The 14,230-nt window shown below is 37.0% G+C and overlaps 1 protein-coding gene across 2 annotated transcripts in view; it reads right to left on the reverse strand.

Moving 5' to 3' along the window:
- The window catches only part of LOC138388332 (terminal uridylyltransferase 7), a 63,268-nt gene that overhangs the window by 29,549 nt on the left and 19,489 nt on the right, over positions 1–14,230 (reverse strand). For both annotated transcript variants that reach the window (XM_069476291.1, XM_069476290.1), the window contains exons 11-16: positions 8,818–8,970; positions 5,799–5,979; positions 3,413–4,500; positions 2,857–3,007; positions 1,377–1,463; positions 320–420 (exon numbers count right to left, since the gene is read on the reverse strand). In XM_069476291.1, the coding sequence (XP_069332392.1) occupies positions 320–420; positions 1,377–1,463; positions 2,857–3,007; positions 3,413–4,500; positions 5,799–5,979; positions 8,818–8,970 (1,761 nt within the window). The remainder of the gene's footprint in view (positions 1–319; positions 421–1,376; positions 1,464–2,856; positions 3,008–3,412; positions 4,501–5,798; positions 5,980–8,817; positions 8,971–14,230) is intronic.

Below are 14,230 nucleotides of genomic sequence, written 5' to 3' on the forward strand. Positions count from 1 at the left end.
TCTTATCATTTATCACATTGCCTGTCTGATAAAAACCTTTACAGATAACCTTGTGTGGGTATGTGCTTCCAAGTCGGTGCAGTGGCCAGGAGAAGCTAGTTTAACTTCGTAGAATTCCTAGATGTCACTTTGCAATCCACTTTGTAATTCCTCACATTCACCTCTAAGCTGCTTAATGTCTTTGATGATAGATTGTGTCAAATGGCACATACCCTATGGTATGCCCTGATATATTTGGAAAATATCAAGCTGTAATGTCAGTCAAGATTGGTCAAATCACACTGCTATAGCAAATCGAAGTTTCATGTGGTCACTGTACCTCAGCAGTTTCAAGTCCATTAATTGTCATACAGACGTCAAGGTCACTCTGCTTGAACCCAAATCCATTTTTGGAGGAGCCAAACAAGCTCAATTTAGTTCCTGTTGGGGATATATGAAAAGTAATAACTAATTACCTGATATATTTAACTTTGTGATCAAAATGGTCCTTTCATGAATCAAAAATACCCAGTTAACTACCCTATAGTAATCTCATAATTATGTTCAGATCTTATTAATCAGTCATTTATTCTAAATTTTTTCCTCTCGAAGTTTCCTTTAAAGAAATATAAGCTATATATGGCAAGAAAGATTATCAGGTGCCACTTTATTCTTAAATGCACGGACATTTCAGGAAAAATGTTAAATCACCTCATCATATTTAATAATGTAAGCTTACTACTTTCTAAATAAATGCACTTTTTAGAGGTATGTGAACTTTGACTCTAAACATGTTATAATATTAAATGAAATTCACTTGTGGCATCTCCTAGGATAAATGCTACAACTGCTACTGTTCTTTTTTTTTTTTTTTTTTTTTTTGAGACAGAGTCTCGCTCTGTTGCCCGGGCTAGAGTGCCATGGTGTCAGCCTAGCTCACAGCAACCTTAAACTCCTGGGCTCAACTGATCCTCCTGACTCAGCTTCCCGAATAGCTGGGACTACAGGCATGCGACACCATGCCTGGCTAATTTTTTCTAAGTATTTTTAGTTGTCTGGCTAATTTCTTTCTATTTTTAGTAGAGTGGGGGTCTTGCTCTTGCTCAGACTGGTCTTGAACTCCTAACCTCAAGCGATCCTCCCGTCTCGGCCTCCCAGAGTGCTAGGATTACAGGCGTGAGCCACCACGCCCGGCCGATACTGCTCTTTCTATTGGTAAACTAGGACTTGGCAGACCAAAGACATCCCAGGCATATTGTAGAACTGAAACCTGAAACCCTGACCCGCCATCCCCACAAGATCACTTTATGATTCTCAAAATCACTATGCTTGTAAGCCATGTACTCATTCAGAAGGAAGGTCACAATACTGTTCTTAAAGATGAAAAAATCATTTACCTGGAAAGTCCTGTCTTATGAAACTTTCTAGGTTTTGTCGAATATGTTCACGAGCCTGATCTTCTAAAATAGTTGGAGAAAAATCCTCTGTTTAAAATAGACACATTGAGAAAATAAGACTGTAGATATACTTTGAAAAGGCTGAAAAAATTATATTTTTTAGAAAATAAAACTTACAAGCTTAAAAAAACCTCCTAAATTTTTGTATCTTTTTGGTAGATAGTGTTAGTAATGTGAAATAAAAAATGCCCCTTTATAAAGAGCCTATCACCAAGAGCTACTTTTGAAATGGAAACTAATTTGAACTGGGGATCTGAACCTGGGTTTCACAGACTCTCGGGGTCTAGAAAGGGACTTCTGGGAACTTCACAGAGTGTGAATAAAATGTCTGTGAGTGTCTGCATGTATTTTTGTCTAAAGAGAATCTAGTTTTCTTTCATAGCTCATACCCTCCAAAAAGGTTTGTTAAAAAAAAAAAAAAAATCACTGATTAAAAGCGAAGTGTGTTCTGGCACAGATGGATAGCTCACAGTGTAGCCATGTCAAACAAGTTCTATCATTCTAATCAGCTGAATGCCTCTCCTTTAAATGTTTTCTTTGTAAAACTTGTAAACCTCTCTTTATGAAGGCTTCCCCAAACTGGTGTTCCTTAAAGGGCTGTTACGTAGGCTATTACTTAGCATTACTCGAAAAGTACTTCATGCTCAAATTTTGGAAATAATACTTCTCAGACACTTTCATTATGCCAATGTGCCCTGGAAATCTCTATGGGGAGATTTACTACCCTAGGTGAGAGGGCAGTATATAGAGTTATTCCCTCCTTGGCCTGGAAATACTTCTGGTCATGAAATATTATTAACTGCATCTAGAAAAACTTTTCAAGAAACACCAGCTGAAAAATGCTAGCACTCTAATCTTGAGACTTAAAAGGGGCTAGGCACCGTGGGTCACATCTGTAATACTAGTACTTTGGGAGTTTAAGGCCAGGTGCTCAAGAGAAGCCTAAACAAAATAGTGAGATCCAGTCTCTACCAAAAAAAAAAAAAAAAAAAAAAAAAACCTAGCTGGGCATGGTGGCATGTGGCCATAGTCCCAGCTACTTGGGAGGCTGAGGCAGGAGGATTGTCTGAGACCAGGAGTTTGAGGTTGCAGTGAACTATGAAGATGCCACTGCACTGTAGCCTGGGTAACAGAGTGATACCCTGTCTCAAAAAACAAAACAAAACAAAGCAAAACAAAGAAAAAACAAAACAAAAAGACTTAAAATGTCTTCCTTTCTTCTTTCCTTGTCTTTCATTTATATTTATTGCATGTCCTAAAAGGGACAAGCATGACATAGAACACTGTGGATACCACAGAGAATGGAACAGACTTAGTCTCTGTAAGTGCTTAGAGAGCTAACAGGATAGGGATTCTGATGACTCTTGAGTAAATGTCAATTTAATATTTCAACAAATCAAAAGAAATGTGAATAACTTACTGTAACACTGGATGCAAACTTGATCTAAGATATTTGAAAACTTCGGTGTTAGCGGTGGCAAGGGTTCCAGCTGGATTCTTTTGAAGTCATCTGGACAATCCTTCTTTAGATGACCCTCTCGTTTGCATAAGCTGCACACTACTGTAGGAGACTGCAGGAACATGATAAAGCAAAACAAAACTTAAGATAACACTTTAGTTGCCAAATAGTGAGGTCTGGAATCTTTTTGTAAATATCTAGTCAACTCTTCACTTTCCAAAGGAAATGAAAATACAATATGCAGCCACTCCAAATGATCTGAGAGAAGAGGACCCCCTATGGTATCTTCAGGAGAAAAAGGTACTTATTTTCACTACTAACAGCATTCCCTTCCTTCTATGCAAATTCCCATGAGTCTTAGAGAGGGAAGTGGACCAAGTGATCATATTCAAAAGACCAACTCGTTAACCACAAGCAAAACAGGGAGACTTCCGCTCTAGAATATAAAAACCGAAATTACATGCATTAAAATTGTTTAAGGTCTCCTAGTTCTAAGTGTAGTACTGGCACCGATTACCTTGCCTTTGGTGAAGATAAGTTTACTAAATTCATAGAAGAAACCGGACGGATCCACAGGTGAATTTTCCTCACAGATATTTTCTTCTTTAAGACTTATTTTGTTAAGTTCCATTACTAGAGCTCCATCTACATGTTTTCCACATTCCTTCATGTCTTCGTACTTAGCAGGCTCGCCTACTTCATCATCTTCTTCAGACAGGCCGTCCTCATCCCCTGATCCATTGTAGGTGTTGTCTAACTCATCTTCATTAGCAATGCCATCTTCATCTTCCCTTTGGCTAATGGTGAGCCTGGGTTCTTGCTCCTCCTCCTCCTCTTCCTCCTCCTCCTCTTCATCAGAGTGAATGATTTTTGATGTCTGGCCCTGTACTGAAGGGGCAGAGTGGTTTAGAGAGTCTTCTAGTTCATCAGTATTTTCTATACTTTCTTCATCAATATCAGCCTTGTCATCTAAAGTAGCAAATCCATCACATGCTTTAGCTGTAGGATTCTGGATGCCTTCTAAATTCAAAGTGCTGTCTGTCTCATCATTAAGAGTGCTGCCACAGATTACGAGCTCTCCGCATCCGCTACTGCTTAAACCTTGATCAACAGTCAAAGGATGCCTGCCCTTTTTCCCAATTGTCTCTTTCTCATTTTTACTTTCTGTTTCTTGATGGTGTACTTTAACATCCTCATGATCATCACAATTGACCTTTGCCTGGATACAGTCAGAATTTTCTGGGTGGACACTGATATGTATATTTCCCATTTCCTCTGTTGGTGGGCTTCCAAACTTTTCAGCAGTCTCTTTAAGAGTATGCAAATGTATCTTACAGGTATTTGCAGTTGCACTGGGACCTGGGGCCAAAACTGAGTTTTTGAGCTTATCACCTTTTGCATGTCCGGCTGGGTCATGATTTACTACTTCTTTAGAATGTTCTGAAGCACATGTAACTACACCCAGAGGCTTTGGAAGGCTGGATTTTGCAATTTTATGTGGAAGAGCAAAGTATTTATATGTTGTTCTTAAACAATGAAGTATATATTCAAACACGGGTTGATTATTTAGGGTCCTTGCCACATTTCTTTTAACAGAGTAGGGATCTGTAACAAAAAAAAAAAAAGAAAAGAAAAAAATCTACCACTTCATATACTTCTATTTCATGTTTTAAAAATTAAGCCTGCTGCAGATAAAAATAGACAACAAACAATAGTAAAATTTGTCATGTATCTTATATGCTTAAAAACCAATGGGGGTGGGGAGTAAGAAAATATAGTTTAAGAACAAAAAGCAACATTTTCTGAAACATCTGTGACTGCGGAGGCGGAAAAGATGTGGCTCTCACGCCCTCGGGAAGAATCAAGGTCTTCCCGACAGGCTTTGCTGCTGAGTGTTCTGCCTCCCCACTCAGCCAGGCCCTGAGGTTTGTCGAGCTTACCTCCACTCTTCTGCCCCGGGAAGCCCCATCACTGAATTGGCTGGACTGAATTTCAGGGGCGAGAGGGAGGCACCAGGAGGAGACACCACTTCTCTCAATCTTTTCTCCTCCCCTAGAACTCCAGCAGGTTAGGCAATTGGCCAGAAGAGCTGAGCCAGAGAAACTGCAGGGGAGGGTTTAAAAATGTGAGATCCCCATGATTGCACACAGAATTTATGCAAAATGCAAAAAACCCTCTTATGCAACATAAAGCTTGAAAAAAAATCAAGCAAAAATAAGAGAATTCCATTTAGGAGGTTCTTTAAATTATTTAAAGGAGGAGAATTAAGATTTCTAGAGGGGTTTCAACCTCCTGACTTTACAAAGCTGAGAAGAGCTAGTTCATTTAATGACATCTACAGGGCATATCAGTGTGTCTTTGATATAGTGATTTCAGTTAAATGAGCCTTCACTAAAAAAGTGATTTTATGAATAAGTCCTTAATGTTACTGCAGATATGTCAAAAATAACTATTCGTTCCCTCTATTGGACAGGAATCCAACTGAGAATGTCATTTTTCAAAAGAACAAATATTTTCCTCACCTTTGCAAACGTAAACAATATCAACAATTTACAAAAGGACTGAGTTTAAAATTTCAGAAGTGAGAATTGTAAAGAGGAAAGGGGGTTCACACATCACTGTGAAAAAACTTTTTAAGCATTTAAGTTTTTAAGCAATTTACAAAGAAAGCAAGGTCTCAAGCAGCCATTATTCCAGTTGCTTATACTTTAAAAACCCAGGGGGAACAGTTCATTACTTGAAATCACCCACTGTAACACATGCAAGATTGTAACTATTTATTTCACCTCTGAGGCCAGGCCTACCTTACGTCTAGAAGCTGAAAAGAGACCGAAATAAAAAGCATGCTGTTAGACTGGTACCTTAAAAAAAAGGGGGAATTAAAGATAAACATTGTTAGATACCTTCAATGGCAATGCGCTTTTTGGGCCAATCCTTTGATTCTCGAGATACTGATTCTTTGACACGAATACTTATCACTAAGTCAGCCAAATTAAATTCTAAAGCATAGAATCGCAGCATTTCCACCCAGAGCTGCCCAACTGGTACCGAAGGCTGGTGTTTTATATCAAATATTAATGACACCTATTAATAGCAAAGAGAAACATACAGTTTATTTCAGATGTAAGCATAATCTGAAAAATTAGAGATCATTCAGACATCCAATTAAAAAATGTGAAAATCCTTAGCAAAATATAAACTTGACAATCCATCTAGATAAATCAAATTCTAGGTTCTATTTTGCTTATGGTAAAACAGCATTACTTCACTGCACTCCTAGGATTAGATAATGTTAAAATCCAGTCATTATCACAGGAATAGACAGGATCAGTTTTATGTAACCAGACAGCACTCCTAATTTTGAACTCTTAATAACATGCGGAGAGGACCGTGCATGGGCTGCTAACACTCTGCACTGAACTCTTCCTGTTATTGCCGCTGGAGGCACCTTTATAGTCACAGACACACAGAAATGGACGGTAGCTAAAGGCACAGAGAAAAAGGAAAAACACTCCTCTCATTGCCCTGAGAATCTATAAAAATACACTGTCTCTGCCAGTGGCAATTAATTTTAAAGTCAAATAACTTGATATGAGAAACTGATACTAGTTTTACGGTCACAGACTTCTGATAAGCTGGAACATACTGTGATGTAATTATATTGGAAAGTACACAGTACTTAGGAAAGGAAAAAAAATGAGTCCAAATAGTGATTCTGCCATGTCATAACTCTTAATACTCTGTGACTTAGCTTCTTCGTTCTCAGACTGGCAGTACAGCTTAGTGGCTAAGAGAACTGGCTTTGGAATTAGGTCAAGCTTAGATTTGAAATCCAAACTCTTGCCATGTACTAGCTGTGTATGATCCTGGTCAAGGACTATAACCTATCTAAGCCTTGGTTTCCTCATCTGAAAAATGGGGATAACAGTACCCACCTCATAGGGTTGTTGGGAGGACTGAGTGAGATAGTGTCTGTAAAGTGCTTAGCACAGTGCCTGGCACACAGTGTTCAAAAAATGGTCGCTATCATTATCTGCAGAGTAGGGATGATACCACCTATAACACAGGATAGTTATGAGGATTAAATCAGAAACAAGGGAAAGCATCTAGCAGACTTGGTTGCTCTCTGTATTTTTTCACTTAGGTAGTCTTTTTAAGTACAAGAAATCCACATATCACGAAAACACAACATCACAACTTAAGATGCTCTTAAGAGGTACTGCAGTTCAACTCCCATATATTAAAAGAGAAGGAATTGAAGCCCCAAGAATTTCTATGACTTGTCAGAAGGTCGCACTGCTTGTCACTGGCAGAATGAGAACAAGGTCTCCCCATCCCAGGACGGTGCTTTTTCACTACACCATATGCAACTCCATAATATCTACAGCTCATTTAATTTCAGAAGTGGTAACGTGATTAATCTTTCCAAATAGCATAAAAATGTAAAAATAAAGCATTAAATGGACTTAGAGTAATGGCTTTTCCTTCACATTATTCCTATGATTCACACCGAAAAAAATATTTTCCCCTAAGGTGTACAAATTCGTCTCTGATCATACTTTAATATATCAAGCTTCAAAACAAGTGGTACGGTATTTTTCTCAATCACAAAGGTTCTGCCAATAAGATAAAGTCATCTTGGAGAATTACAAGGCAGAACTAACTAAAAATGGAAGTTGTCTATGTCCCAAACACTATAGTTGAGGACACAAAGACACCCCCCAGAAATTTTACGTCTTATTAAATTTCACCTCTTTATACATAGCCTTTTTCAGCATTACAAAGGATTTTTAAGCATCTCACTGAAATGACTTAATACCATAACATGGAACGTAAGAGACCTCTGAAATATCGAGACTACTGGTACTAAATTTTTTAAGTTGAGAACACTTTCTTTTCCAAATAAAGTAACAATGGTAGCTAACATTTACTGAGTGCTTACCACATGCTTGGCACTGAGTTAAGCATTCTATAAATCAATGACCCTATGAGAGGGTACCAATATTATCCCCATTTGTAGGGAGGAAAGTAGCACACAGAAAGATTAAGTAACTTGCCCAAGGGCACACAGCTAGGAAGTGGGAGAGGTGGCATACAAATTCACATTTTCTGGCTCCACAGCCTGTACTCTTATCCACTACAGGAACCCCGAACAGAAGACAGATAAAAGTGGTACCGTTCTGGCGGCAGCAGGGGAAGGGTGGTACCACCTCTTTCCTCCCACTAATGTTCAAGGATTCTAGAAAACATAAACAGAATCTATGATTCACCACTATTCCTCATTTTAGGCATGGACTGGAGGAGTGATGTGACTTGTTTGTATTGAACTAGGATCAGAATCCTAGTCTCAGAAATGCTTTGTGGATGTTATTGTCGTTTTAGCCCAAAGGGTTATGGGAAGATCAAAGACCTTTCACTATTTGGGACAGAATCCTATTCTTATTTCTAGGATTATTACATTGCACAGATTTTTGTTTGAAATTCTAATAGCCATTCTTTCCTTGTGCACAAACTCCCCCGCTCACCCAAACAGGATAGCTGGGGAATAAGTATATCAAATTACATACTTATTCACTGTTATTTCAATAATTTAAAGTTAGTTAACTTTTCATATATTTAAACCTCGTAATACCATCTAAGACTAAGTTCTTAGAGTATGGATAGGGATTTGCCTTTGAATTCTCAGTATCTTTCAAAGGGACCCTGTACACAGAGGGTACAAATAACCTCGGATTTAATAATTTAAGTTGTTTTTTTTTTAAACCTTTTCCTGCTACTTGTCTATTCAAGGGACTGAATAGACTAGGAAATGAAATAGCCATGAAATAGTTAAGATAGTTAAGGAAATAAAATAGGAAGACTGATTAACCCACAAACTCCACAAGTGACAACTGAAATAAAACTAAAAATTAGAGAACAGACCTGTCCCCTTTTAACCAGTATTTCTTTCGGTGCCTCTTCTTTTGTTATGTCTGTGTCCCCTGAAGCATTATCAGTATATTCCCAGACCACAGCGTCCTTCTCAATATCTTTAAGGTTGAAATTCCCCAGTTTGTTTAATGAGAATCCTTCAATCTAGGAAAAATTAGATACATACTTATTATAAGACAGAAACAATTTTATATCAATCAGAACATATTAATCTTGGAAGGAATGAAAAAGTTAACATATTCATAGTTCATTGAAAATACAAAACAAAAGGTATTTATGGAATATTTGAGACATCTATAAATGTAAAAATAATTTTTAAAGTAAAAAACAAGGTTTTGATTTGCAAAAGGAATGATGACTATGTGAAATAATTCTTTAGCAAATATTCTAAGAGAAGGCAATGTGGCCCCTAGTGGCTAAGGCCATGGCTTCTGGAGTAAAACTGCCAGCGCCCAAATCTTAGCTCCCTCACATACCAGCTGTATAACTCTGGGTAAGGCACTTGTGATATGAAATAATGGACACAAGAGACCCAGATACAGGTAGTACCTGCTTGTAGTATGTAGTAATCAAACAATAAATAGAAATTACTACCATAGATAAGAGATGCAATTGAAAAAGCTAGATCCTCCTATTTAGAAAATCATTTTAAATATTAATTCTGGTTAAGTTGGAAATTTCCAAAGTAAATTTTATGTGCTATTAATGAATGCTAAAGTAAAAGGGCTCAAAAGGTCTGAGAGATGTTAAACAGAGTTGAACAGGTTTCTTTACTGTATCATGGGATTTACCACAGCCTTTAAGCAGGATAATGAACAAAATAAACATGGGGTAAAGTGTGGATATGGTATCACATTTCCTAAACGTGTTCTATACCGAAAGGATTACTTCATTGGTTTAGAACGTAAGACATCATGTCGCTTTCCTGCTCGTAGTGGTTTCCTTCTTACTCAAGATGAAATTCACAGTCCTTTCCAGGGGCTACATAATCTGGCCCTTTGCTACTTGTCTGACCCTTCTTCCATCCTCCTTGCTCAGACCTGACATCTGCTATTTCCTCTGCTTGGAATGCTCTTCCCCTAGCATCGACTCACTCTCCCTTGCTTTATTCAGCTCTGTTCAAGTACTTCTCTCATTAGCTCCCTACTTTTCACTCCATCCTTCTTAACCTGGTTTATTTTTCCTCATAGAAGTTACCACCACTTGTTATGTATTTCTTAGTCCCTTGTCCCACTGACTGTATAAATTCTAAGGCAAAGATTGTTTTGTTCACCACTCTAACCCTAGCACCCAGTATACTGCCTGGCCAACGCAAATCAGTAAACATTTGCTGACTAATCAAACTACTCTTCCATAGAAAACACCTCAGAAAATACTAGGTGTGGTGACTTTCTTGGTTGGATATATGTATTCAATATTTTCTGCAATTTGGTAGGTAGCTTGTTTCTTTGTTTTCTTAACAATGTTTTTTGAAGATCACTATAGTTTTGAGGTTTGGTGAAGTTCAATTCATCAATATTTTTCTTTATTGATATGGTGTGTGTTTTCAGTATTCTAAGAAATCCTTGCTGAAAGATTTTCTCCTGGGAGTTTTATAGTTTTCAACATCTTAAGTTAATTTTAGGGTATTTTGTAAGGCAAATGTTTAATACTCATTTTTTTCCCCCTTAGGGACATCTAGTTTTCCCTGCATCATTTGTTGAAAAGTTTTCTTGCCCCCAATGAACTGTTTGGGCACCTTTATCAAAAGCCAACTGACTACAACATACTGAATCTTCTAATCCATAAAAACTTAGTATAGTTCTACATTTATTTATCTCTTAATTTTCTCAGCAATGTTCTACAATTTTCAGTTTAGAAGTCTTGCACATCTTTTGTTAAATTTATTCTTAAATATTGTATGTTGTCTGGCATTATTAATGGAATTTTAAAAATATTTTCAAATTGCTGTTAGTACATGAAAATATACAATTGATTTCTGTATATTAATTTTGTATCCATGATCTTACTACATTTATTAGTTCTAGGGGCTTAGTATTTTTCTGAGGATTTTCTGTGTAAAAAAAATGTCCTCTGCAAATAGAGAAATGTTTACTTCTTTTAGATTTTTATGCCTTTTTCTTTTCTTTATTGCAATGGCCAGGACTTCCTGGAAATGCTAAGTAGGAATGGGGAAGGGGAGGATATTCTTTTTTCTCTTCCCAATGGTATTGGGAAAATATCCAGTATTCCACCATTAAGTATGATGTTAGCTGTAGATGTTTTTCATGAATGCCTAGTTTTCTTCTATTCCTGGTTTGCAGAGTTTTTATCATGAGTGTTGAATTTTCAAGTTCCCTCCCCCACCCCCCCGCCATATCTATTAATAATCATATGGCTTTTCTCCTTTGTTCTGTTAAGATAGGAAATTATAATTATTTTCTTTTCTTTTTTTTTTTTTTTTTTTTTTTGAGACAGAGTCTCGCTTTGTTGCCCGGGCTAGAGTGAGTGCCGTGGCGTCAGCCTAGCTCACAGCAACCTCAAACTCCTGGGCTTAAGCGATCCTACTGCCTCAGCCTCCCGGGTAGCTGGGACTACAGGCATGTGCCACCATGCCCGGCTCATTTTTTCTATATATATTTTAGTTGGCCAGATAATTTCTTTCTATTTTTAGTAGAGACGGGGTCTCCCTCTTGCTCAGGCTGGTCTCAAACTCCTGACCTTGAGCGATCCACCCGTCTCGGCCTCCCAGAGTGCTAGGATTACAGGCGTGAGCCACCGTGCCTGGCCTATAATTATTTTCAAATGCTAAATCAATCTTAAATTCCTGGAAGAAGTCCGACTTGGTTACAATTTATTCTTTTTCGTCTATTTTTGAGTTGAGTTAATATTATGCTGAGTTTCAGTGTCCATGCTCATGAGGTATATTGGTATATATCTTTTCTATCTTTGTCTGGTTTTGGTATCAGGGCAATTCCAGCCTCCAATTTCTTCTGTTCTATTTTCCAAAAGAGTTTGTGTAGAGTTGGCATTATTTTTTCCTTTAATGTCTGACAGAATTCACCAGTGAAAACATTTGGGCTTGGAGTTTTTCTTTGTAGGAAAGTTTTTAATCATAAATTCAACTTCTTTAGTGGATATAGGGCTATTCAGGTTATTTTCCCTTGAATAATCTTTTTGTGTGTAGTCTTATAATATGGAATATGCCCATTTTATATAGGTTTTCAAATTTATTGGCATAAAGTTGTTTAGAATATTCTTTTTATCCATTTATGTATAAGATCTGAAGTGACAATCCTTAACTCCTGATATTAATCTGTGTTCTCTTTTTCTTGAGAGCTTGTTTGGAGGTTCTAGCAGGGGACTGAAGCTACTCGTCTACCCCTGACTGAAGAACGGTCCTCTTTCTATCAGGGAAGGTTGTCCTCTTCGACCGAGCGCGCAGCAGCTTCGGGAGGGACACACAGGGAGCGGTGAGGGAGGAAGGGACACCCGCCTAGCCAGCCAGATCAGCCGAATCAACCCTGGCGATCAATGGGGTGACAGATGTCACAGCCAGATCGCCCTCACATCCCTCTTTTTCTTTATCAGTCTATTAGGTTTATAAATATTATTGATCAAAAAGGTTTGGCTTTATTAATTTTCTCTATCAGCCTATTTTCTATTAATTGACTTTGTTCTTACCTTTATTATTTCCTTTCTTCTACCTACTTTGGATTTATTTTCTTCTTTTGACTTCCAGCTTCTTGAGATAAAACTTTAGGTCACTGATTTTAGATCTTTCCTTTTAAATTTAAACATTTAAACCTATACATTTCCCTGTGAAAACTATTTTAGCTGCATTTCACAAATTTTTTATTTTTATCATTTAGTTAAAAACATTTTCTAATTTCCCATGTGACTTCTTCTTTGACCCATAGATTACTTAGAAGCGCATTGCTTAATTTCCAAATATGTATGATTTTCCTGAATATCTTACTGATCTATATCTCCATATAAATTCAAACTTAATGTATTGTGGTCAGAGAACACACTATGATTTTGATCCATTTAAATGTACCAAAACTACTTTTATGAATCAGTATATAGTCTATCTTGGTGAACTTACTATATGTACTTGGAAAAAATGTATATCCTGCAGTTTTAGGGTATAATGTTCCCAAGTATCAATTAGGTCAAGGTGGTTAATAGTGTCTATCAGATCCCCTATGTCTATACTGATTTTGTTTAGCTAACAAAGGCATCAACTGCTGAGACGGGTGTTAAAATCTACTCTAATGGTGGAATGGATTCCACCAATTTTTGCTTCATGTATTTTGGTGCTATTTTAATAGGTGTGAACATTTATGAATGTTTTGTCTTCCTGATGAATTGACCTTATCATGATGAAATGTACCTTTTATCCCTTGAAATCTATCTGATATTAATGCACCCTGTCCACATTCATTGGTTATAATTTATAGGTATTATCTTTTTTCATCCATTTACTTTCACCCTGTATGTCTTTATATTTTAATTGTATTTCTTCAGGACAGAAAATAGTTGGTCTTACTTTTTTTATTCATTCTGATAATCTATGCATTTTAATGTGGGTACTTAGTCCATTAATACTAAAAATAATTATTGATATCATTGATTTTAGGTCTAACATTTTAGCATTTGTTTTCTACTTGTCCACTCAGATAAAATTTCCATTTGGTTCTTTCTGTATTTTCTATTTCTCTGGCTGATATTCCATATCTTCATTTATTCCAAGTGTACTATTTCCTTTATTTCATGGAGCACAGCTATAATAACTGCTTTAAAGTCTTTGATAGTTCCTACAACTGGGTCATCTTGGGGTTGGCATCTGCTGATTCTTTTTCTTTCAGAGTAGGTCCCATTTTCTTGGCTCTTTGGATACTGAGTAATTTTGGATTCTATTCTAGACATTATAAATATTATATTATACTGTAAGAATTCTGAATCCTTCGTGTTAGTCCAAAAAGCGTTGACATTTTGTTTTAGCAGATAATTAACTTGGTTTGACAAATTGCAGATTTTCACATCTCCAGTTAGGTGGTGGCTCAGATCTCTTTATACCTTAGCTCCTATTTTCAGTCTGCCCCACATGTGTGTGGTTTGGGAGTCTTGTCATTAATTTTGGGAAATTCTCAGTCATTACTCCAAATATTTCTTCTGTTTTCTCTTTCTTCTTCTTCTGGTATTCCCATTACATATGTTACAACCTTGAGTAGTTAACCCAGTTCTTAGATATCCTGTTTCTTTTCTTTTCCACTTCCTTTTCCTCTTTGCTTTTCAGTTTGGGCAGTTTCTATTCCTATAACTTCAAACTCACTGATTTTTCCTGGCTGTGTCTAGTCTACTGGTGAGCCTATTAAAGGCATTCTTCATTTCTGTTACAGTGTTTTTGATTTCTACCGTT

This window comes from Eulemur rufifrons, chromosome 7 (assembly GCF_041146395.1).
Source record: "Eulemur rufifrons isolate Redbay chromosome 7, OSU_ERuf_1, whole genome shotgun sequence".
NCBI classification, from domain to species: Eukaryota; Metazoa; Chordata; class Mammalia; order Primates; family Lemuridae; genus Eulemur; species Eulemur rufifrons.